The sequence below is a fragment of the Hoplias malabaricus genome, chromosome 18, assembly GCF_029633855.1.
Source record: "Hoplias malabaricus isolate fHopMal1 chromosome 18, fHopMal1.hap1, whole genome shotgun sequence".
NCBI classification, from domain to species: domain Eukaryota; kingdom Metazoa; phylum Chordata; class Actinopteri; order Characiformes; family Erythrinidae; genus Hoplias; species Hoplias malabaricus.
Window position 1 is genome coordinate 14173899 of NC_089817.1, and position 24522 is coordinate 14198420.

At 38.0% G+C, this 24522-nt stretch overlaps 1 protein-coding gene across 20 annotated transcripts in view; it reads right to left on the reverse strand.

Moving 5' to 3' along the window:
• picalma (phosphatidylinositol binding clathrin assembly protein a) overlaps nucleotides 1-24522 on the reverse strand; it is a 42694-nt gene that overhangs the window by 3965 nt on the left and 14207 nt on the right. For 2 of the 20 annotated variants that reach the window (XM_066650264.1, XM_066650274.1), the window contains exons 3-21: nucleotides 22848-22990; nucleotides 21116-21191; nucleotides 20167-20269; nucleotides 19328-19421; nucleotides 18933-19044; nucleotides 17186-17292; nucleotides 16604-16645; nucleotides 14789-14800; nucleotides 14535-14620; nucleotides 12788-12911; nucleotides 12427-12563; nucleotides 9712-9809; nucleotides 5761-5844; nucleotides 5067-5174; nucleotides 4207-4335; nucleotides 4078-4108; nucleotides 3892-3991; nucleotides 3630-3653; nucleotides 1625-1684 (exon numbers count right to left, since the gene is read on the reverse strand). In XM_066650264.1, coding sequence (XP_066506361.1) covers nucleotides 1625-1684; nucleotides 3630-3653; nucleotides 3892-3991; nucleotides 4078-4108; nucleotides 4207-4335; nucleotides 5067-5174; nucleotides 5761-5844; nucleotides 9712-9809; nucleotides 12427-12563; nucleotides 12788-12911; nucleotides 14535-14620; nucleotides 14789-14800; nucleotides 16604-16645; nucleotides 17186-17292; nucleotides 18933-19044; nucleotides 19328-19421; nucleotides 20167-20269; nucleotides 21116-21191; nucleotides 22848-22990 — 1670 coding nt within the window. Of the gene's footprint in view, nucleotides 1-1624; nucleotides 1685-3629; nucleotides 3654-3891; nucleotides 3992-4073; nucleotides 4109-4206; nucleotides 4336-5066; nucleotides 5175-5760; nucleotides 5845-9711; nucleotides 9810-12426; nucleotides 12564-12787; nucleotides 12912-14534; nucleotides 14621-14788; nucleotides 14801-16603; nucleotides 16646-17185; nucleotides 17293-18932; nucleotides 19045-19327; nucleotides 19422-20166; nucleotides 20270-21115; nucleotides 21192-22847; nucleotides 22991-24522 lie in introns of those variants that run through there. The other 18 variants (XM_066650272.1, XM_066650265.1, XM_066650270.1 and 15 more) reach the window with 18 other exon arrangements.

The window sequence follows — 24522 nt, forward strand, 5'->3', positions numbered from 1 at the left end:
GAGTGCTGATGGACTGTTCTGTTCTTGCATCATTTGCCTCCAGATACTGGTTAAATGCTGTCCAAATAAACTCTTCCATGTCATACAGGTGCACAGAATAAAAGCCTCGTTCAGTTTCTTTAAAACATCCCTTGCACCAACAAAACCATGAACTAGTATGTTTAATAACAAATATTAATTATTTAACATGACAGTTGGTCATTATGAATATACTGCGGCCTTCTGTATAGAGAATGGATACCAAAGATCCAAAATAACAGTGATAAATCAGTCTAATCATTGATGATCTTATGTCTGAATGCTGACCCTAAAAAAAGAGACTGCATGTGTGATCGTGTAGTAATAGGATGAGTCAGAGGCTACGTAGGTAATGATGCAGAGCCACGCAGCAGCACTCGGTCAACATGCTGCTCTCTGTTAAACATTAACTTTAGCCTGTGCTTTTCTGCTTCATGTACAAAGACTCGTATTAGAAACTAAAACAAATGTATAAATTACTCTGCCTTGAATTATTTCAGTCTTTACGCCCACTACAAAAAAACACTACACAGCTATGCATAAAGGAGACAATGGCACTCATTTATCAAATGCAAGCCTCTTGACTTCTCACTGAACAAGCAAAGAGCACCCTACACAGACATTTCAAACACATTCTAAACTCCAGAGTTACAGCAGAAACCTGTAGACTGAAATAAAGATGAAAATCTATTAACAGAACTAGGAAAAATTGTGTAATTATGAGGTGCTTCAGTCTGAGTGTTCTACACCTCTCCTTTTGTACATCTAGAACCGTCAAGTCAACAGTCACAAAAGCAGTTTGTGAATCTAACAGCTGGTTAAATAACTCATTTATAAATTAGCTTTACCTTAGTTATTTTTCAGTTTTATTTCTTTTCACAATTTACACAGTACCAACTTAAATAGTACTTTCTCCCTTACATTCTAGTCCTGGGAAAATGTAACTCTGAGAAAACCCTTGCCCCATCACACCTAATACAGCTAAGAAATGACCAAACTGGGTTAAGGATCCTCAGGGCTGGAGCTGCGAACCACTGGCCTTTTCATTGCAGAATGGGAAAATGTTGCAGTATCTGGGATCAGAGGTCATTTACGTGGTGCTTTAGCCAAAACCTTCATTACATGAAGTACCTGCATTGCCGGTCCCACTGGACAATCTCAAGATCAAGTGAATGGACTTTTAAAAGGCCAACTACTACCATTAATGCTCAATTGCGACTCAGATCTGATATGTATCCTATCTAGTATTGCATGTGAAAGTGACTCATACCTACGAGTTACCATGTAATGTAAACATGACCATTAAGAGCATGGAAACTATAATCATAATAGCAATTAATGGGTGGAGGAAAGACTATAATCTTAACAGCAATTTTTATTTATTTATTTATTTTTTAATGTAGCCCACTGACTCATACACCCTTCATGTAGTCTATATCTAAATTATTTGGATACATTATTCATCAGTCTCTGTATACAGATCTATTCTTTCTTAACAATTCCCTCCTACACGTTTTATACGAATATTACATATTATTCTGGAGAAGGGGGGGAGAAAAAAAATTCCTAAGTATTCAGTCTGTGAAATGTGATTGCTACTACTCACCATTGCGTATCCCATCATTCCCGTGGGCGTTGTGGCAGGGAAAGCCATGACGGACGGTGCCTGGGAGGACATGGGCAGAGTCAGAAAGGCCAGCAGCACAGAACACAGCAGTCAGAAAGGCTGACAGAGCACCATTCAGCTCAACACCTCCAGAGTCAAAAATTCCACTCAAAGGAGTGTGCTGAGACCACAACAACCCTTTCACTTCCCACCTTTCAGACACGCGCACACTACAGTACATAAAGAAAACTTTGTGCAGGTGGACAAACAGGACACTTTTTGGCTCAGACCCTCTGGCAGGGCTGAACTCACATCTGGGAGACATTGACAAATGTGTTCACGATGTTTAAGAAAGAGAGAGAGAGAAGGAAAAAGAGACAGACGGACAGAGAGAGACAGAAACACAAATATCTAGATATCCAAAAGGACCTAAGCAAGACTGAGTGAGTGTGTGCGCATGTGAGCAAATGTGTCTTCAATGGCAGTGTGGCTAGTAGCAGGTGCAGAGCTTGATTGAAAGAAGAGTTCTTTGTGAGAGTGCCGTGAGATTCTCAAAGAGGCTGAGCTCATAACAGACACACTTTTGTTTCTACTTACAGACCATTCAGAAACATGAAAGAGCCTTCTCAGTCTAATCTCTGATAAGGCTATTCATTTTACTGAGAGGATGGGTTCTGAACAGAAAACATACAGGGGGGACGAGAGAAGCAAAAAAAAGTCCATCTATAGTGCAAATGTTTTAACACTGACAACTATACTTTTGAGCAAATGCAATATTTGTGGACTTTTTAAATTTTAATGCAGGTCTAGTAAATGTTTGAAAAAAACATTCATGACGTATTACAGAGAACAGATAGTGGTCTATTAAATTAGAGCTGGGCGATATGGCCAAAAATGTATGAATCACAATTCTATATTGATCGATCTCGATATTTATCACAATATAAAATTGCCACACTTTGACAGAGGACCTATAATTATAATATAAAGATAGAATAAGCGTTTAAAACAAAAACTAATAAATAAACATTCCCAAGTGCTGAATTGTAAACATACTGCACTTAACCCATTAGGCGGCTTAGATCAGTGCAGGAAAGCTAGAACGTTTTCAGTTTCGCACGTTCATTCATTCAAAGTCTGTAATCATTTATCCAGTTCAGGGTTGCGGTGGGACCAGACCATGCCCTGGTGGAAAAGCTCTGCCCTTGGGTGTGTTTATTTAAGAGAAGCAGCCTGATCAATGGCATTGGGTCCAATTAAAAATTCACGAGCGGATCACGCTTCTCTAGAACTTAACTAGAGATTGAGGCAGGTCCTCATGTCAATCATCAGTGTATGATCTCACATAAATTTCCCAGAAGACTGGAAGCTGTTATAGCTCGAAAGCATAAAGGCACTATATCCATTAGTGCCTATGGATATAGAAAGGGATATCACAAAATCTCCTGCAGGGGGTCTCAATATATTTTTACATACAGTGTATGTACCAATGGTTAGATGGCTGCATAACTGAGGAGCCCAGAGAGGCTGTTTTTTTTTTTAATGTTCTTACTATAGCAGGTTTGGCTTGTCATCTGAAGTGTATTGCCAGCTTAGGTTTTGTTACTGCTAGCTCCCAAATCCACCTATAGTATCATGCAGTCAACAGCTCCATACTACATTAGAAAACCATTTCGATGGAAAGGCAATTAAATAAAAAAATAAATAAATAATTAACCTCCACCTCTCAGTTAAACTACCTGGAGTCCTGTAACGGGAGTCAACAAAAAAGTGACCAGACAAATCAGAATTATATAGGAAAAAAAATCATTCATGCTGTGGTGGAAGCACTTTGTTAGATCAGCTAGTCACAATGAGCACGGCGGCTTCAGTGCGACTCTGGTCACTGTAAGCACATCCGTATGCAAACACACAGTCCAGTCTCACAGTACTGTGACCACAGAAGAAGCTGTGAGGTTAATAATAAACTCATGCTTTCAGAGAACGGTTCAACCATTTGACTTACGTATTGTGGGAAATGCATGCCATTCTGTTTATTCCCCCAGATGAAAACAATTTCACAATGCAACAAGACCGTTAGGAGACAAAAGGTACAACGGACATTCATTTTATATCAATGAGTATATTTCCCCGCACACACCACATATGTTTGGTTACTGAACAAATCTGGGTTAAGTCATTTTTTTTATTATTTGATTTTTTTATTATTATTAAGACAAGTGTTAATTAAATAATCTCAAAGCACTGTAAAATATGGCTTTTCTCACCATTGTGGCAGGGTTCCATGTTGTGGTGGGAGCAGTCTTTGGTTGCCAGTTGGTTCCACCAGTCAACTTCTTCTCACCAGGCTGACTCCAATGGATGTCACTTGGTGCAAAAAAGCAAGGCTGAATTTAGCATCTGTTTAGGGTTGCACTGATGAGTGAAGTTACCTTGTGTATTGATTGCCTTACTTTTTTGCTGTGCCATTTCCAATGCCCAGATCTACAAAAAAACAAGAATATTAACTGGTAACATAGACTCAAATGGCAAAATCAAATTACAAATAAGCTTTACAGCTTGAAAAGTATGAAGACACATACTGCCCACGAGGTTGGCCAGAGAAGAATCCAAGTCGTCAGACACCAGTTTGTTAGGTTGCTGGATGCTGGGTGGCAAGCTCTGGTTTGGAGAAGCTACTGTGGGTTTAAGGATACCACCTAAAACATCATCTTAGAAACATGGAGTGGGATGAGGGGGAAAAGAGAGAAAGAGAGTTAGAAAAAACTGGGGTGGGCGTTATTATATATAAATGTGGGTAGAAGGGGGGAAAAAAACAAAAAAACAAAAACACAAACAACTGACCACATACTTTTAAAAGCCGCATCAACTCACCCAAGCAATGCATGCCATGCAAAGCCAAGACCCAAATAGAGGTTACCACAGCACAGAGATGGAGAGAGGGAGGAAGAGAGAGAGAGAGAGAGAGAATGAAAATATCAATTTAAGAATACCAACACGCTACACACAGTCTCACATTCAATATAATGGACTAAATTGAAGAAAAAAAATGAATACACCTTCACATGGTTTAAACTAATTAATTACATGGGGCATGTGGAGAGGATTCTTCCCGTTTTAGTCATTTAATCCTGCTAAAACTAAATGGAATCTAATAAGGTTATCTTTCTTTATTACAAGTTTACTTTTTTTCCATCATTATTTCCTCAGTGAAGCTAAAGAGACATTGATTGTAATGATGCATGCCTTTTGTGAAATTCCTGAAAGCACAAGCATTCATGTGGATGAAGATGGTTCTTGGATCAAAGATCCACAGTGTCATCACACAAAGCACAGCAGTAACTCCAGGCCTTCAGCCTTCCAAAGCAGTGAGATCGGCATGAGGCAGAGGAGCAGTAGAGAACCAGGCAGTGACTGTTAAGTAAATTCAAGTCTCTCTTACCAGCGGCATCTGTGCTGTTAGCGGTGGATTTATTGCCAAACACAGAGTCAAAGTCGACGTTAAGGCTCATGGAGCTGACAGGCTGGGGGACTGGAGATGCTGAAAACCCTGCAGAGGACAAAACGAGAAGGGCAAAGCACAAGTTACTAAGTTAGACTTTAGACCTGGAGGGCAAATGTGCCATTCAATGAAGTCGTTCCATTGTGTGCTGTCATTTTCTCAACATGAAATGGATCAATTCACTTCCACTTCTTTCACTTTCTGAGAAAGCCAGGTGTTAAAGCCAGCATGGCTGGGGGCATTTCAGATAACATTTACTCTTCCAGGAACTGCAGCACACATGCACACACACACAAACTGAACATTGTTTAGTAAAGCTACAGAACCATCACATTAGTAAAATCCATATGAATGACACAGTTCTGTCCGTATGAATTGACGGTTCTAGTAGCAAAATAAATTTTTACTAATGTAAACAATATTTCAATGATCAAAAGTAATCTAACTTTGAAATTGTCAATTAATATAAGCAATCGATGTTATTTGAACACTAAGGAACCATGCACAGACCCATGCAAAATGCCACTGCAAATAGATTTAAATTAGTCTGAGAAAGATACAAGAAATATGACATGGGGAAGAAGACTACTAGAAACAACAGACAAGGTTGAGCCAGGCAGAAAAAAGGACCTACCTCCGAATAGTCCAGCTACAGCGGAGGGCTCGGAGTGGAAGAGTGAAGTGTTAGAATAAGGGACTGGAGAACAGAACGAGTCTGCTAAAGCCACAGGGGAGCAAAAGAGGAAAACGAGAGACGCAACATTAGTACATTAACTGACTAAAGGCAAGAAGAACTGGATTACCCAGACACAGTGGACTAGTCTCAGAAAATAAGGCAATGAAGAATCACAATCAATCATAAGCACAGTTTTCACAGTCTCTCTCAATTCAGGCAATAAGGATATTTGCTAGCCACTGATATCACCAAACAGCAAAGACAAAACACTTCTGCTGTGAGTATTCCTTTCTGAAGCCTGGTTTATAAATCTGCATAGATCCATGCAAAGAGGAACCATTAGTAAGTATAACAGGCAGAGGTGTGCAGACTTGTTAACATGCCCTCTCCTGTATCTCAGCTATATGTCACAAAGCTCTGTGGAACTGTGCATCAAGTAAATTTTCATTCACTGTCATATTTTAATGGTCACAAGGCCCAAACAACATTCGACCTAAACGCAAAATAGCCTGAAAACTAAGTGGAGCAGTTTGAGAATTGGTTGTCAAGGAAGTACAATTTGATGTTCATGTGTTTATTAACTAATCTTCCTTTGATTCCTAGAAATCTCCTACTTCCATTCAATCTGTACAATGTAACAAAAGACTTTCTTCGGTTGCTTGTTTTTATACAATCTGGTTTGGACGCTCCTCCTAGAACACATGACCACATCACATTTCAATATGTTGGCTGACACCTGTGTGAATGTCTGCTTATGATGCCTGCATCGTTACACAGCAAGATTTATACGTCCTTTTCATATACTGGCATGTTAAAATTCTTGTAAATATGACCAATATTGCATACATATTTTAATAATCATCTTGGCTAACCCTATAAAATGTGGTGGTATAAAAAGCTAAGCTACATTATTAATTGCTAGTTTTAGGCTAGGATGCTCCTTTAAACATACACTATTGCCAGTTTGAACACACTTGCACTAAAAGTAACAAGTACACTACAGAAGCACGCAATTTGAGACAATGCAAGAATAGGCTATTCATGTATCCAAGAAACCAATTAGTAAATATCGAATAAAAACTAAAGCAGGCAGCAAAAATAGCAAATAGATATAACTATTATCAATATTATCAAAGCAAGTGGAAACTAAACAGCCAAATTAACCAGAAAGGGTAGGTGGGTTAGTACATAAGACCAAAAGCCTGTAGAAAACAGCAGAACAAAAAAAAAAAAAAAAAGGGGGCTCTACAGCATGGAGATGTGTTTTCTGAACTCAGAAACAGTCACATGCGGGCATCTGTACCTGAGAGAAAACCCTCAATCCGAGCAGAGGGCTCAAGAGTGCAGGCAACAGAAGAGCTTGAATCGAGAAAGGGATTGTAATGATCTGGAGAACCAAAAAAAAATTTACATTCTACAAACTACAACTAAACTTAGACTATTAATGGTTGAAAAGAAAGCCAGAGCAATATGACAACAGCAGAATACTTCATATAACAGACGTAAATAGGCTGAAATTTCTCCTTGAGAACACAAGTCTAGGTATCAAACCTTATGAAATTTGTGACATACACTGATTTTGGGTAACTGCCAACTTAACTGATAACACTGGCTGGTATAATATATCAAAATATAACAAATTACTTCAATAATTTGATTAACAATTTAACAGCCTGGTGCATTGCTCTCTGCTTTGACCGTCAGTCAAGTGAACGACCAAATTCCCTAAATGTTCACATCTCTTAAGCTCAAGGCCCCAAAAGCTCTCAAAATACAAAAATTACAATAACGGGGTAGTGTGGTGACTAAATCGAATCATACAGAAATAAGAACACCATCAACAATCACCAAAGGAATAAGCCAATTTTCTCTGTATACTTCCATATTATCAAGCAAAACAGATGACATTTTAGCAATTAGCTTATTATCAATATCAATTGCCTTATTAATCTGTGGAGCCTAAAGTTTGTCTGATTTTATAAGTAAACCAATGAATTGTTCAGGCAGTACTGAAGTCCTCACACATTCATGATCACTATCAAGGCTACTAAATATTCATGGTTCAAAGAGTCGGTGTATGATTTAAACCACAGCCAATTAAGTCTTCAGTGCAGGTTCAAGTTTGATTCCATAGGGGTTTTAGTAATTAGAGCAATATATAGAGGATTTATTCTAAATTACACACACACACGAATAAGGATGTACTTATTCCTAGTTTTACACAGGAAATGTATTAAAAGTGCAGTGGAAAATGCATCAAACAAGAAAGGCAAACAAATATTAAAAAAATAAAATATGCAATGGGGAAAAAAAAAATTAAAGTGTTTACCACCAAACATTTCATGACTGGGTGTCCTAGAAGAAAAACTAACAGCATCTGAAGACACAAGAGGTAGATGTACAGCATCGACAGGTTTGGAAAGGAAAGGGTTTAAGTTTGGAATGTAGTCATCGACAGTCTCTGAGGTAGTGAAAGGATCTACGCAGTTGCAAAGAAACAGAAAGCAAGACAACAGAAAGAAAATGTTACAGGTGATGGGACAGAAACAGGGCATGCAGATTCAGATGCCTGGAGGTGGAGAAGTCAAAAAGACAGAAGGTACAGAATAAGCCCAAGTGTATATTTGAACATGATCAGATTTAATTCAAAACACACATTGTAAGTCGATTTCCCAGATGGATATCAAGCCTATGCCTAGAGTAAATCTTCCAATCGCGATTCAGCCACTTAACTAAGCGGACTGCTACTTAGTCCACTCACTAAATGAACTGCCACTTAGCCTGGAACCAATTTTACTTTGTGTCTGGGAAACCGACAAAGACAACTTTTCTTACATGAAGCACAGTAAACCTACTACAAGTATGTTGAAGGAACCATGGTGCTATTAAAGCCATTAAACTCTTAAACATCTGGAGTACTACAGTAAGTATTTGCCAAAGCTTACCTTGACTGAGCAGCTCTTAAAGAAACAAAATTTAAAAAGTAAACTGAAATAAGACAACTATTTAAGACTCAGTTGCAGTGTTTCTGCAATCATAAAAATCTGAAGAGAAAAATAGAAATTACATAACTATGTACATTAAGATACTGATTACACTTTGCACATTATGCACTTCCTATGAACAGACTGTGTTTATATTTTACTTTACCGCATGAGGTAGATGTATCATGATCTATGTATATCCTTTCCTGCAGTGTGCTAGCTTTAGAGAGAGCAAAATCTGGTGATCGAATGGCATATTCCATTTAAGAAGAAGAAGAGAGAGAAAAAGCTGTGCTGAAACAAGTACAAATCAGCAAGCTAAAGGTCATCATACTGATAAAAACAGCAATTACAATGAAGCAAAGACCAGGACGGTCGCCAAATTAATTCACTGAAAAGCAGCTGTTGAAATGGCAGATCTTGACAAGAAAACCAATGTCCTGCTTATAGTGCAAACAAATAAAACACAAAGGGTGTATTTATAGTTCTTAACTGGCAAATCCAAAAATACATGAAAACTGCAGGTGATGTTGTCCATAAATGACTACCATAAAGCTTTATAAAAAAAATAAAATAAAAATATCTGTGGTGTCCAGTTTAGGCTCCTTAAGTACATAGCACTCTACCACCGACTTTTCCAAGAGCCAAAACAAACAATCCCTCCAGATTTATTAGATTACATATCAGAACTTGAATACTATCTCAAAATTTTGTCTGGAAATAAATTCAACAATATTAGCACAGGGCCTGGCATGATTGTGCTATCATGTTTGCCCACAATATTTAACCAGTATAAATTCCTCCACTCATTCCTTTATGCAAAACAGAAGTTGCAGATAAGGGAGAAGATTGTATTTTACATGTATGTAGTAATGACTGCTTTTGAACACAAGACCATGGTTAGTTGTGTAGTGTTTGCACGCACCTCCCCATGAGTTGGCTACAGGCAGACCAGTCGGGAGTGGCAGAGAAGGCTGGAACGCTGGCTGCAGGTCAAGAAGATCACTCGGCACCTTCGAAGTACTGGAGGGGGAGAAAAAAAACCCCACCTTACTCAGAAGGTTAAGAATTTCTGTCTCACATGTGCTAAGACAAACTTGGAGTTTGATTTTAGATGCTTAGTCTAGACCAGCATTTCTTAACTTTTTTCGATCACAACACCCTTTAAAAGTATGCAAGATTTGATGTCACAGCAAAAAACAAAATCAGAAAAATCCTCTCTGCATCCGTCTGACAGCCAGAACACACATGGCACTGACAGCTGTAGTCAGCAATAACTTTTAAACATTCTTTGTCCATCCATCCATTATCTGTAACCGCTTATCCAATTTAGGGTCGCGGGGGGTCCAGAGCCTACCTGGAATCATCGGGCGCAAGGCGGGAATACACCCTGGAGGGGACGCCAGTCCTTCACAGGGCTAAACATTCTTTGTTGAAAATAAAATTAACAGCAGCAGATATTTGGATATTTACTGAATAATTTGCTTGGGAATGAAATGTGTTTCTTGCTGCATCCGCTCAACGCAAACCCACTGCCGCTCTGCTGATGAAAAATACTGACCAACTTCTCAGAGAATTTTTAGGTCAGAAAACTCTGAGAATTTCTCTAGATATTCTCACTTTATTCTCAAAATATTAATACTTTATTTTATTAAATATTTAGACTTTATTCTAGAAATATTCTGGGACGTTTCTGACTTCCAAGCATGCAGAGCGTGTGGCGTGGACACAGGCGTTGGCACATGAGTGAGGTGAGGTGGGTGCAAGACGACTACAGCTTCGCTTTTGTGAAGCACGTGAAGTGTGTCATCCCCGATTGACAAGGTGTAAGTAAACCATCCCTAACCCTGTGGAGGTGAAATTTTTCAGGCCCAGCTTCAGTTTTATTTCTGGCCAGGTCACTGTTCTGACGTTGTAGCTGCATTTTCATGATCAAGTTTTGTGACTGTCGTTTTAACTTTCATGTCAGTAATGTCAGAATATGTTTGACGGCACCCCTGAAAGCCAGGCGGCACCCTGGTTGAGAAAGGCTGGTCTAGACACCAGAGGCTGTGGTTAGAAAATGATAAGAGATTACATAAACTCAGGGTCTCTGAGAATGATTGGAAGCCAAAAGTTTTGGAGCATTAAAATCAATTTAAACAGCACTGTTCAGACAAAATTAGTTTTACTTATGGATATATATTCCATATATTATGGAATAATAACAATTCGGACAGCATTCAGTCTACTGAGTTACTCCAGTAATATTTATAACTTCAGTGCTTTTTCCAGAGTGCTCATTCCTGTTCCAGGAAATATTCTGAAACGTTCTACCTACTGTAAAACGGGCAGTAAAAATAACTCCAGTTTATATTAATCCTGTGCTAATTGACATGCAGGTGAATATTTCATCATATCCTTTTTTCCCCCACAGGTTTTCTCAAAAAATGGAGGCGATGGAGGTGGCAATTAGTGATATAATGTATGGCAGAAATTAGACTATTTGCTCAATTATGTGGTGAACCCGAGGTGTTCAAACACACACACAATTCAAATACACAAGATGCCATAAAGAAACACTCAGTGGAACAACATTTCTGACAGCTGTAGGTAGGTTTTGTGCACATGAGCATCGGACATGCAGGTTACGAGCTTGTGTCCCACTCAATTTACTGCCCATTCATCGGTTTATAATAACTGTTATAATGTGTGAAAGAAGAGTGAGTGAACTTTTTTGCCATCATTTTGCTCATTACCAGTTATGAAAAATACATAGAAGAAGTTGTTCGGCTGTGTGGATAATTTTGTGGTTGGGCTGTTCTCAGAAAAGTAGTGACAGTTTAAAAACTCCAGTAGCACTACTGTATAAGGAGCCACTGTGTGATGGCAATCCATGAATCCAGTAGCCACAACTACCTCTAATAGGATCTCAAAGATTTATCTGGTGCGAATTACATTATATCTTGTTAACACATAGCATTACACCCGATTCCACATTAAACTAATCCCATCCGAAAAAGGCTACTGAGAAAGACTTTTACTACTTTTAACTACCATTTAAGTAATTTTGCATATGTGAATGATTTTAATTTGTAAACAATCACTGGATAGAAACAGATGTAAATCACAATTTTGTTTTTTTGCAGAATGTGTATGTAAAATGTCTATCATTTCTACTCCTTGCAATTTCAGCTGTTTATCAAAGTATAACATTTTAAAATTACATTAAGCATCTATCAATTTATCAAAAGACTAGTGATTCCAAATTACATTACACAATGTACATTTTTTTTATGCTGTATTATTCCATTCCACACAGTCCTGATTATAAAATCATAAAATTAAATTCACACTGTAAAGCTTTAATGTACTCTATTGTTTATGAAAGAAAAATGCTGAAACAACTTGTATTTGTTGTGGTATTCAAAATAAAGTGAAAGAAGAAAAAAAGTTAGTGGTATTAGGTTAGACATGAGAAAGGAAACTATATACTTTCCACCTTAACATTTTCCCCAGTCACAATAAAACGTTTGACGAATTCAAAATCAAAGCAGCTTACAAAAACTGCGTACTGAAACAAATTAGAAAAGAAACAGCTGAGCAATAAAGAAAAACTTCCCTATCCACCTTTGTCTCTCTCCCCCTGCACTTCCCTTACCTGCTGGTGGAGCTGGGTGTAGAGAACAGGTCAATGGCTGGGGCAGTACTGATGCTGCCTGTTGCTGTGGAGACCGGTGAGGCAGCAGTGGTGGAGGATGTTGAAGGCTTTTTGGAGAGTTCCTTCAGGCGTTGTTCCTGTAAAGAGAAACAGGTTTAAACACACACAAACATTCAAACAATCCTAAAAATAAATAAATAAATACATTTAAAAAGTGTGCACCTTTTGAATTACACATTAATATGTATTACAACAAAAAAAGTGCACATTTGATGTCCTCCTTATTATGCAAAACCAGTCCTGAAGTGAATGTCAGTAAAAGTAAAAAAGGTAGAGAAGGTGCTGAGCCCTGTAAATGTACCTTAAGTGCTTTTAAACGAGCCTGTTCCTCCTCAAGAGCTGCCTGCTTTTCCCTCTCGTCCACTTTGGTAAAAGATATGCTTGTGTTCGCCAGAGACGACACTGCATTGGATAGCGTACTGGCCCTATGAGAGAGTAAGAGACAGAGAGGAAACATGCATCATATGCAGTGCTGATGAATGTAAACTTCCCCAAGAATGTGGCACAACCACAGATCAGGTTATAACTGCTTCCCACCCAGAAGTGTCCTCTGACCCTTGGCTTCTGCCCAAATGCTGGAGTTGGCAAAGCAAATTACTGCTGAATCTCATCATCATTTAAGGTGGAATGGAAAATTAGAATACAGTTGGAATAAAGGCTGTAACAGCATGTTGTGTGGCGCACTATGTTCACCTACATGTAATGTTCATTATTGTTTTCTGAATGTAAATGTTCTGTTTTGATACTATGTGAAGAAGCTTTGTAAAAGGAGCTGTAAAGCAGTTGTAAAAGGCGCTATATAAATAAATTTGATTTGATTATTTGGGGACATGTGCATCCAGCACTATGTAACAGTTATTCATAGTTTTACCGTTTAATCCATCCTTCACTGTAGATCTCCACTGTATCAGCCTATGTTTACTTTCTGTGCTCTGTTCTTATTGGCCGTTGAAGGGACTCGTTCAGCCTTGAGTTGGTGGAGAGTTTACATTATGGGGCTATGTCTAAAGTTGGTTTTAAAAATGTTTGATATGTTGCAACTGGTCGGAAAAAAATAGGACTAAAAGTCATGTAACCCCAGCATGAAAAAGAATACTGACTTAATTCAAGCAACCACAAAGAAGCACACTACCTCGGGTCAGCAGCAGTCCTTAGGAAGTGCAATTCACAGATGTCATAAATATCCTCACGACAGTGTAAAAAGCTGTTAAGTCAGGCTAGACTGTGTCTTCATGACATGTACTTGTACTGTGTATTTCTTTGTACTTATTACTGCATTGTGTAAATATTTATATTTTCATGGCTCTGAAATTTTAAGTATATTAATGTGCAGTCAACAAAGCAGCAAATGTTGTTCATTCAAGCATATTATATCTTATTAGAAACACAGAATACTGCTTTAACAAATTAAAATCTGTAAGTATAGCAATATAATTATCTGGATTTATAGGCACCTATCTAGTAGTTAAGATAGATAGAGTAGGTATCTGTACTCGATATCGGCAGATACTTGAACATGAAATATTGGTAAGGAAAAAGTCGTATCGGTGCATCCCTAATTTTAAACAAGTTGGTTTCTTTTGTTTTTGTGGGGGTCCTGATATCAGATCAGTATCTGGATTAGCACAAATTATTTGAAACTATTCCATTAAACAAGATAAAACATGTTTGATAAATCAGTTCATTATCATGTAACTCCATGGCAAAATCCACTTAACAGACTTGAACGCGTCAAACCACAACCAGCATGTACATTTTACAAAAGAATTAAAATGAAGAATGCGTTAATATTTTCACTACACTCATATCACTTTCAATCCCTAAAAAGACTTGAGAGAACACTGGTTTGTCACTACTTTCTGACAGGAGGGACACCTGCTTTATACATCTGAACTTCTAAACACAATAAAAAACAAAACAAAATCACCTCTGAATGCACTCTAAGCCAACTACCACACACAGACAAAATCTCCCATGCTTGCCACATTTGGTGGTTTTGTACAACAGTATGTCTGGAAACAGAAAAGCAAAGTTAATAATGCAAATACCTGCTGGCCGCCGTTGAGTCCTTCACCTTTTTCCCCTCTAGTGAAGCCAAGTGCTGCTCCAAGGCATCCAAGAGACTACTGGGGGCCTGCAGATGGAAAAGTTCACTATTTTAGTGCTGCACACATGCACACACTGTCTCACACACACACACACACACACACACGACAGCAAGCATGCAAAGTCATTTAACATCACCACGAAAGGAACAAGCTATCAAACACCGAGAAAATGAGAGGGAGATACCGATACTTACACAAACCGTGAACTGAAAACAGAGAGATAGGGAAAGATACAGAATATAAAGGAGGTAATTTGAAGGAGGTATTTTCAGAGCATTTAAGAAAAGAAGAATGAACCTCAAAGGAATAGTTCAGACTAATTCAACGACCGAGTTACAAATATTTATATATATGAGACTTATGACGGACAATGATTTCCCTGAACATAAATGCGAGTTCCTCTTTAATCTGTTCACCAAAGTCATTTATAGCATTTGCCAAAGTACAGACATTGAGGCAAGTTCCTATTTGCTTCTGAGATATATACACACTGGTTCAAGTGACAGTATTTGTGAAGTTTCATACACTCCTCTACAGGGAAAACATTTATGCACCTATAGATTTTATAGGCCAAATGTAACGTAACATTAAAAAAAATAAAATTTCAGTACAAATTGGTGGCACATTTAACATTTTGAGAATTGCATAATGAGGCCTTTTCTCTGTAGAGAACGTGGTGATTTGCTCTTAAGTCAACATTTCTTTTAGTTCTTTTCTAAGCACATGGTATCTTTGATCCATGGTAACTGTCAAAATGCTACAGATGTGTCAGACAGTGTCTGGAGTACCCCTTTAAGGACTTGGCTACAGCTTTCTTGGACAGTCATGCCCACCGGTCAACACCGGTTTCTTTAGACACTATCATTTTTCAATGTGAATGCTGGCAGCCAAGCTCCAGAGAGAGGTGGGCCTTGTTCTTGTTTCTGGAGATCACGTCTGTAAACTGCCAGCTTGGCTTCAGCACCTGAGTGTGGTGTGCTCCTGGATAAACTCTGAGGAATGAATGCTTTGAGTTTTAATTATAAAACCTCACAAACCGACCAGTCAGTAGAAGAATTTTTGAATGGAAATCTGGATCGAACTGGTTCCTCTAGTCTGCTCTGGTAATAAGAAATCAGGGGGGGAAAAAAACCCTTTATGTCTGTATATGCAGTGTGTGTCAAACACCTTTATGTTTGTATATGCAGAGCAGTGGGTGAAAAGAGAAGTTGCATTTTCGAATCAGCAACATGCAGGGGGTGCTGCAGGCACTGCGCTGAGACAAGCCTGAGCTGAGCCGTGCTGGGAAGAGGGTATGGCACAGTTGTTAATGTATTAATGTGAAGTTCTGCAAAAAACTAATTTACACTACTTTCCACTTTCTTCAAATATAGTTGAACTAAATGTAGTAAAAAAAAATACTGTTGTATCTTAGCGAGAAGCATGGAGGTGTTAACTAATCACTGCTTATACGGTCTCTTACTATAGCATTCAGGATGTGGCCACTACATCATACAGCCACAACACAAACCTCAATATTTTCATAACGCATAAAATACACCTTAAAACAAGTTGTGCTATAGGTAAGAGACTGAACTACAAGAGTAGATGGCACATTTGCACATACGTACATTGCAAAACTAAATGACACCAAGAAGAGAACTTAGGGTCACTAGATGTGATTTTTGCTGATGGGCTGCATTTATGATGAGGAAAGATTGTGTAATTTATTTATTTTTAACTGCACTACCACTGTACATTACCACACTAGTTAAACTTGTACACTCAAAGTTGGGTTCTGAAGTCTTAAAGCTTAATGCAGAAAACTACGAGACAGGTCAAATCTGTGTACAGAGTCTAGCTGACAGGCATGAAACAGTGGAGCAGGACGGTGTGTGCACACACTTGGTTAAGACAGCAAGGCCAAGCAGACGTTAGAGAGGTCAAACTTCAGTCAAAACCCACAGGCAGTAGCAACAGGTCTGTATGACTACGCTTAGAAAGAGTGTTTCAAGAGTTATGGATCTTACCTGTGACAAGTCCGGAATGTCCCCTCGGTCAATGCCCACTTGCTAAGTTGAAACAAACAAAAAGGGGACTATTTTTTATTTTTCATTGTTTGGACTGATACGATCAAGTATACAGACATCAAGTCATTAAAACATCACCGATCAAACATTTTCAAAATTGCAACCTAGTAAACATGCATTAGTGTTGTTTTCGGCATCAAAGCTAACATTTCATGCTGAACTTTAAGTAATAGAAGCTTTTAATAAAAAAAAAATGCAGCTTAATTTTGCATGGAATCTTATTACAATGTCAACTATGTGTAAAATGTTAATTTGTTCCATTTCAGAGCCCTTAACAAGACAACATGATTTTGTCTAAATATAATTTTGTAATCGAAAAATTGCTGTTTTGCCAGTAGTCTGAAATGTTTCCCTTTATCCCTTTGCTCCCAAATTCCTTTGTTCCCACATTTTAACCACGCTGCATGCCCTACAACCTGGGGGCGGGTGGCTGGGGGTTGAACTAGCTTAAAGAATCTTGTTTCACATATAACACGTTCATACTCAGAACTCCGGCTACACAGCAGGGGCAGGCAGACTCACTTCAGCAACTTTGAGGAACTCTGAGATTCTTGTCATCCGAGTGAGGAATTTCTTGTAGATGTCTAGCCCCTCTTTACATTGAGCTTTCTTCATATCAAAGTACTTTTCTGTGGGGAAATGTGAAGGAATTAGAAACAGATAAAACTAACTCTCTCCAACCTTACAATAATTTTCCAAAGCTCCATTATCATTTCAACATCAAACTTCACAAAAATTCCAATTTAACTAATTTGGAAAGATTGTTAATTATGTTCTAAAAGTACAAATGTTTTACAGTAGAGGGAAATATCAGCACAGAACAAGGGTGACCTGGAGAGCTGCTATCCAGCATGGTGTGGATTTTTCTGCCCACACACACCTGATTTCACTCAACTATCAATTTCCAGATTTAGCCAGTTTGTTTTAAAAAGAGGGAAAAAAATAATTTCACCAAATTTTGCTGGACACCAGGTCCTCCAGAACTAATCAATAAGCCAGGCTTTTTCTATTCACACTGTGGTATAACTATATATGAATCCAGATTCAACTCTAAGACAAAGACTTGATCCATTTTCTGATATTTAAGAATGTCTAAAAACCTTTATTAGCTCAGACTTGGATCTAAGATTTCATTCCTAATGCACAATCCTCAAAGAAACTATAGATGTCAACAAAAGCCAAAATAATGGCCAAAATACACAGCCTATAGGATTCAAGATCCCATAAAATATGTATAATCATTAGAGTGCACAGTTTAAACATATCACCACTAACTCTACTCTGATATCTAGCCTTAATCATTAACAGTGATTCTACAAAACAGCAAGTGAGAAACACTCTAAAAGAAAGTTAGGGGCATATTAGAAATGCAGTTTTAAAGTTCAGCAACTGTTTAAGCATCTATTCTTTAGAAAGTTTTGATAATGCTTTAAACCATTTTACTCCTTCTTTAAGGAAACTGCTTTGACTAGGTCAATTTCAGTGTGTTAACAGAGCAGTTTCAAGGATTTCACAAGGGCTGGTTATTTCTCTTATTTGTCATTAGGACAAGATCCAAAGAATGTCTCACCAGTCTGCTATTCTGCAGATTTGTTTATGGCAATACCACTCTGGTATTCACATCAGCTCCTCATTCTGCCAACATAAACCTGTTCCAATATGCCAACATAAACCTGTTCTAATATGCCTATCAAACAAATAGCTGTTAAATTCTCAAGATACCTCATTAAATTTCATTGACTTATTCCTAAAAACCTCTTTATACCTGCAACTCACTATATTAACACCTCAGACAAAACTCCATAAAGAGCTATGTAGCAACATTCTGCATAACCTAAGGTTATAACTTATAACATGAATGACCATCAAGAGTTATAATTATAGAAGGCTGTTTCAAACTGTAGCAGCAGCCTTCAAAGCAGGGAAATGGCTCAAAGCACATTCTACTGACTGGGCTACATCGGGTTAAAGCAACACCAAGCTCAAACCCTTCTTTACCGGGAAACAATTGAGGGCAGGCAAACAGCAAAAGTCAACAGTCAGCAGGAACCATCACAGAAAATGTATTCTTTAGAGCAGGGATATCCTAATGTGAATTTTTAAAGGCCCACTTTCAGAATTTCCACAAAGCTTTGCAAGTGTTCATTTTTCCAAGGGGACTGTTAATTTCCCTCTCTATGTTTTGTTGCTGGTGTGTAATAAATTGTGTGTCACCATAACCTGAAGTCCTCCTATTGAGAACCGCTGCATTAGGGTAAAGACAACTCACCAAGTAGGTTGATGATCCCTTCGTTGTAGGCAGCAAACAGTCGGATGGCATCTTTAAACAAGAGCATGAAGGCTGCATTGATAACTCCATTGGTCAGTTCATTGGCATTTACCTGTAATTAAATGTAACAATATTACTGATGTAATTCAGAAATTTAAAATATATTATGATTTTAGTAGAGTAAACAAATAATTATATATTCCTCACAAAATATAAACTGATGACATTAATCTGAGGAAAACTTTTGAGTTAAGGAAGAATAAATCTTAATACATATTAACAGTAAAAATTGGCTAAAAACAAACATACATTAACAGTTAGATTATATATATGAACAATATATTTCAATTAGAAGATGTTTCAATAATAACATGCATGCATTTATAGGCTCTTACATTGAAATCAAGAAGAGAGTCCATCTGGTTCTGGACAATGGGAAGAGTTTTCAGCAGCTTCTCTGTGTTCATCGTTCTCATTACACCATCTGCCCTAGTGTGTACAAAATCACAAGGCAGTCAGACTAGCATTCACATATATGTTACAATATAAGAGCAATGCTATAAATAAGCTCTGATTTTTTGGAATCACTAACACTAAAGGCCTATTCACACAGAGTACAATTTTTTCACACAAAAATACAGATGCGATTTTTTATGTAGTGTAACTTTCACACCAAGTCCAATGCGTTTTTGTCTCGACACACTGAAATCATGGGGAGACACTGGAAGAGGATGAAGAAATTGGTTCATTGGGTAGGATGAGTGGTGAGATTATCACTTTAAGCTCTGCAACTAAGCGACACACAATGAATCGACTTCAGTCTAAAGAAGTTAGTGTTTTTGTAGGTTACTGGGGAAATTTGAAGCTCTGCTTCTATGTGTTGCTCCCCTCATTAAAAGACAGTACATTATCTTTAACTGCCACAATTTTCTAGTCAGCCTGTTGCTTTGCTCTTTAAGCTTCTGTGTTCCACAACGAACAAGACAAGCTGTTTAGCCACCGCCTTCCTGTTCGTTTGGTCTGTAAACATGACAAGAGCTCTCTTATTGATCAGTATGATTTTATCGATTCCATAAAAGAGAAATACAGAAAATAGAACAGGTTGCTATTCAAAATCTGACACTGTACCGCAGACTGTCTCACTCTGTGTCAGACTGTGTGAAAGACACACACACACACAACCTGCTGCTAAGACAAGGCAGGACTTGGCTAGAGTGAAAAGAAATACACTTACCCTCTTTTCACTTTAGTGAAGTCAAAAGCCACCTGTCTATAAGACACAGCCTTTTCATTTAGATAGCGGCTATACCTCCGGATGAAAGTAGACATATCATAGCCTGGAAAGGAAAACACAGAATAATGATTACAAATGATGCTATATGAAAATATTTAGTATTTCAAAATATAGCAAAGGCAAAAATACTCCAATAATTCTTTGACCAATTTACAATTTTTCCAAAAACTAAATTTGTCTAACATGTTACAGTGTCTGGTATATTCAATATATATTCAACGTTTCAGGATATAGATGCTAACCTGAGATCAGTTTATTATATAGCAGTGAAAGGGACTACATGAACTGATGAGACCTGAGCTTATGTATGTGTTCTTACTTTGAGAATCTAGATAAACATGTGCCATTAAAAAGTGAGTAACCACCAGATAGTATGATTTTATACATACAAAGTTAGCATTATTGTATTTACAACAACAATTATGTAATCAAGTATTTAGAATTTACAAGGTGCTATAATAAAAAGACTGTGCAGCAAGTTGAGCCAAAAATGCTCTTCAGATCCCACTCTTTATGAGAGCTGGCTACAAGGCAGCTTGTTAACATGGGAAAGTCTTGGATAAATAAATCCAGGAGTAGTTTGTTTAAGCTGAAATTCAGCCATGCTGCTGAACATACACAACGATAAATGGAAAAAAGAAAGAGTAGGAGAGAAAGGGGCAGGGGTGAGTGAGAGCTTTGACAGCTGCCACAGGTCCCTTTGGTCCTGTCCTATCACATACTGACCCCAGCCAAGCTGTCACAACAGTAAAAGCTCTGGTTGCTGCAGGCCTGCAAGCAGGCCTCCTGATTTACAGGAGAAAGCAAGCAGAGCTTCAACTTCAATACACTGGGGTTTGACTTACTGACACTGGCAGTAGTCACTAATAATAAACTTGAAAGCACCTACCTTGTAAACCACTTTTGTCCAAAAAATTACTGAGATTGAATAATGTGTTCCTGGAAGCCAAGTACTGGATAAAGCGCTGTGAACATAAAGAAAAAAAAAACATAAATTTTCCATTTGAGGTCACTGAGATGTTGTAAAACAACTGCATTAGAACTGAAGTGAGATAAGACATGGACTATGGCCTTCTTATGACAATAACAGTCTATATATAGTGGATGCTATCACAAATGGTTAAGACATTATAGCAGGGTGGATACACACAATACATTACTGAAGACAACACATAACAGATGACAAATAATGAAATTCCACTTTCCACCCTTATGTTCCTATAGTTCATAATGAGCTACACTTAAAGTCTAGGGACCACATCTTTTGGTGTCTGTCATGAAAAGTACAGTAATCAATACTATTGCTGTAGCCAAAACCTGCCTCTACCTGCCCGCAGCATGCCATTTCATTAGAATACAAATAAAAGCACATTTGAAACAATTTAGCTAGGAACTCTGTTACTCTTTGCAAAAGCTAATGTTTATTTTTCAAAATCATGTATTGTCTACATATCTAACATCTCCAGCCATAAATTATGTTTTTCACAGACAAATGACAGGACTTACCTGCTGTGTGGAGATCTCTATAAAAAAAATTACTAGATCTGTTAAAGTTTCAAAATACATTTGTTTCCACCTTAGGTCCATGTTCATTCACTTTTAACGCATTTCCTGACAGACTACCCTCAAACATTCTCATTAAGAGACATGAAGCTCAATAAAACTACATCAAAATGCGTCTAACCTTCTGGAAGATTTTAAAACAAAACTGAAAATATGCAATACCGAGCATGTAACAGGAAGGGCAGAATTTATTGCTTTTCCTTAGGGAACTCATGTTAACAGGACATCACTTTCACACAGGCTTTACATGTAGTGACGCATCAAAAAATTATATCTGTAAAACTTCATTGCTCAATATGACTAATGTATTACATGGGTGAAACAGGCCCAATTAGATTTTAGAAGTAGCCGTGCCATGGCTAACCAAGGGTTCCAACTTCAGGGAAAAAACCCACTGACACTGGTTAGAGTGGGCTTAGACATGCAGGAGCAGAAGACTTAAGCTCCAATTAGCACTTTATTTACATCTTGTCGGGATTTTGGGTCTGAATTCTCTGCTGCTTTTCAAAGCAAAAATGCATGTCAGCTCATGGAAATGGCTCTATAGCCTACAACTGAGCAAATATGAACCCTACCAAAGTTTGTGTCATATCTGTAGTAGTTTTGTCATACAAATCGCTCCGTCCAGAACCCTGCTGCCCATTTACAGCACATCATATATCGCTATGATCTGAATCTGCTGTAAAAAAAGAACAATCAATCACCCTTGCATGACTCTGTCCGTTTATCCACAGAGACGGTGGAACAGAGCAACCTGGCAATGCCCCCCGCTGAAGACATATCTCTAGTTCCACATTCTGTTTCACATGAGTGAATTTGTTGGCATATACTCATTTTCCCATGGCACGGCAAAAATGCATCAACTTTAGCACTGCCCTAGCAGTCATCCACTATTCACATAACCTTGGTTAAATTCATAACCAGCCTTAAGCAAACTGAGAGAGACTTGGTTATGTGGTTTCTGAAACTACATGCCTTTAGTATAAAATAAGAAAAACAAATGTAAATCAGAGAGAGCGAGAGAGATCCTGTGTGTGCGTGTTTTGTGTTTAACTGACCTCATTGCCGTAAACCATGAGGTGGTGTGTGGCGATGAGGGATTTGAAAACTACCACCCAGCTAGTGTTGGTGGTGCGTTCAAACAGCGTGTCTGCCAGCTGAGGGATGTTCACATTCATCTCATTTGTACACTGGATCAGATCTGGGGAGTGAAAAGATGGACAGATTAATGGTTACCATTTGGAGATCAAACTATTCATCCAGGTGTTTACAGTTATATCACAATGGCCAACGATCCAAATATTAAGGTCCATAATATGCATGTTTTTCCCCTTCTAAATCGAGCTAGTTTTTCAAGAGGGAATTTCAAAATATCCCGAAAGTTAATACCTCATCAATGCAATTAGCAGACTTTGGAAATGTACTAGATAGTGAAGGTACTGATAACACTGCTAAAAAATTAAAAACATTCAATCTATTTTTAGTTCAAGGATTGCCTGGAAAGTCTAAATGTGCGTCCTTCTTATAAATTAAAAGTTTAATGCAGAAAGCAAAAGTTAAAAAATATATCATTCCTTATCAATATATGTAAATTAAAAAAAAGCACAGAAAACCACAGGCACATTTGCATTGAACATTTCACTTAGACTATAAATGTACGTTACCTACTTACACTAAAGCTTTCAGCCTGCAGATACAGGCCAATACAGGAGAGATCAGTTACAGATATTTGTCTTAAATAAAAAGTATCTATTTGAGATTACATTTTTTTAAACGCACAAGGCGTACTCTCAACCAGGAACAACTGCATCAGGCACTAGGGATTCACCCAGGACAGAGTGCCAATCCATAACTGGGCATACACACATGCAGACATTCATTCACATACACACCTGAACAGTTCCTAGAGAAGCCCATTCACCTAACATCAGTTTTTGGACTGTGGGAGGAAACCAGAGACCCTGGAGGAAGCCCACGCAGACACAGGGAGAACATGGTAACTCCATCCAGATGAGACACAAGATCCCAGTGCCAAGAGGCGAACGTGCTACCACCAATCCACTGTGGCACCCCAGTGCAATTACTACAAGTGACATGCTTTATGTGACCAATGTAGTGTACCTTTTCTTGTGAGTGTGTATTTTGCAGATTTTATTTCAATAGACCATGAAAATGCTTTCGTGTACCAAAATTTATCTCCACCATATTGCTCATCTATAATGTGATGATCCAACTGTTTGTTGTTATACTCTACAGGCTGCTGATTCATAACGTGAACAATTTTTCTATTTTGTAGCATCTCTCTCACACTTGTAGAGAGCGAAGAGAAGAAAAAAAGAAAGAAAAAAAAAGTTACAGAAGACACTAATTATAGTGCAGCTATGACGGTTTAGCCATGATGGTTTGGAGAGTTTCTTCTTAAGTGGGAGAGCAGTATGCTTATGTTGGAGAGTATATGGGTGGTCCATGGAGCACCTTTTCTCTCATGAGATGCACTCTCCATTTAAACCTATACAATGCACCAGGGACATGACAATAAAAGGCAACAGAATGCAAACAAAATGTACTATACATCAAAGCAAACAGTAAAGAGACTTTACAATAGAGTGAGAACAAATCCACTGCTAGGAGGGGAGATTTTTTTTTATAATCAATCCATCTGCTGTATGAAACAGATTTAGTTTGACCATGTATCTACAAAAAGGTCCTCAAACAAACAACTATAACTGAGTC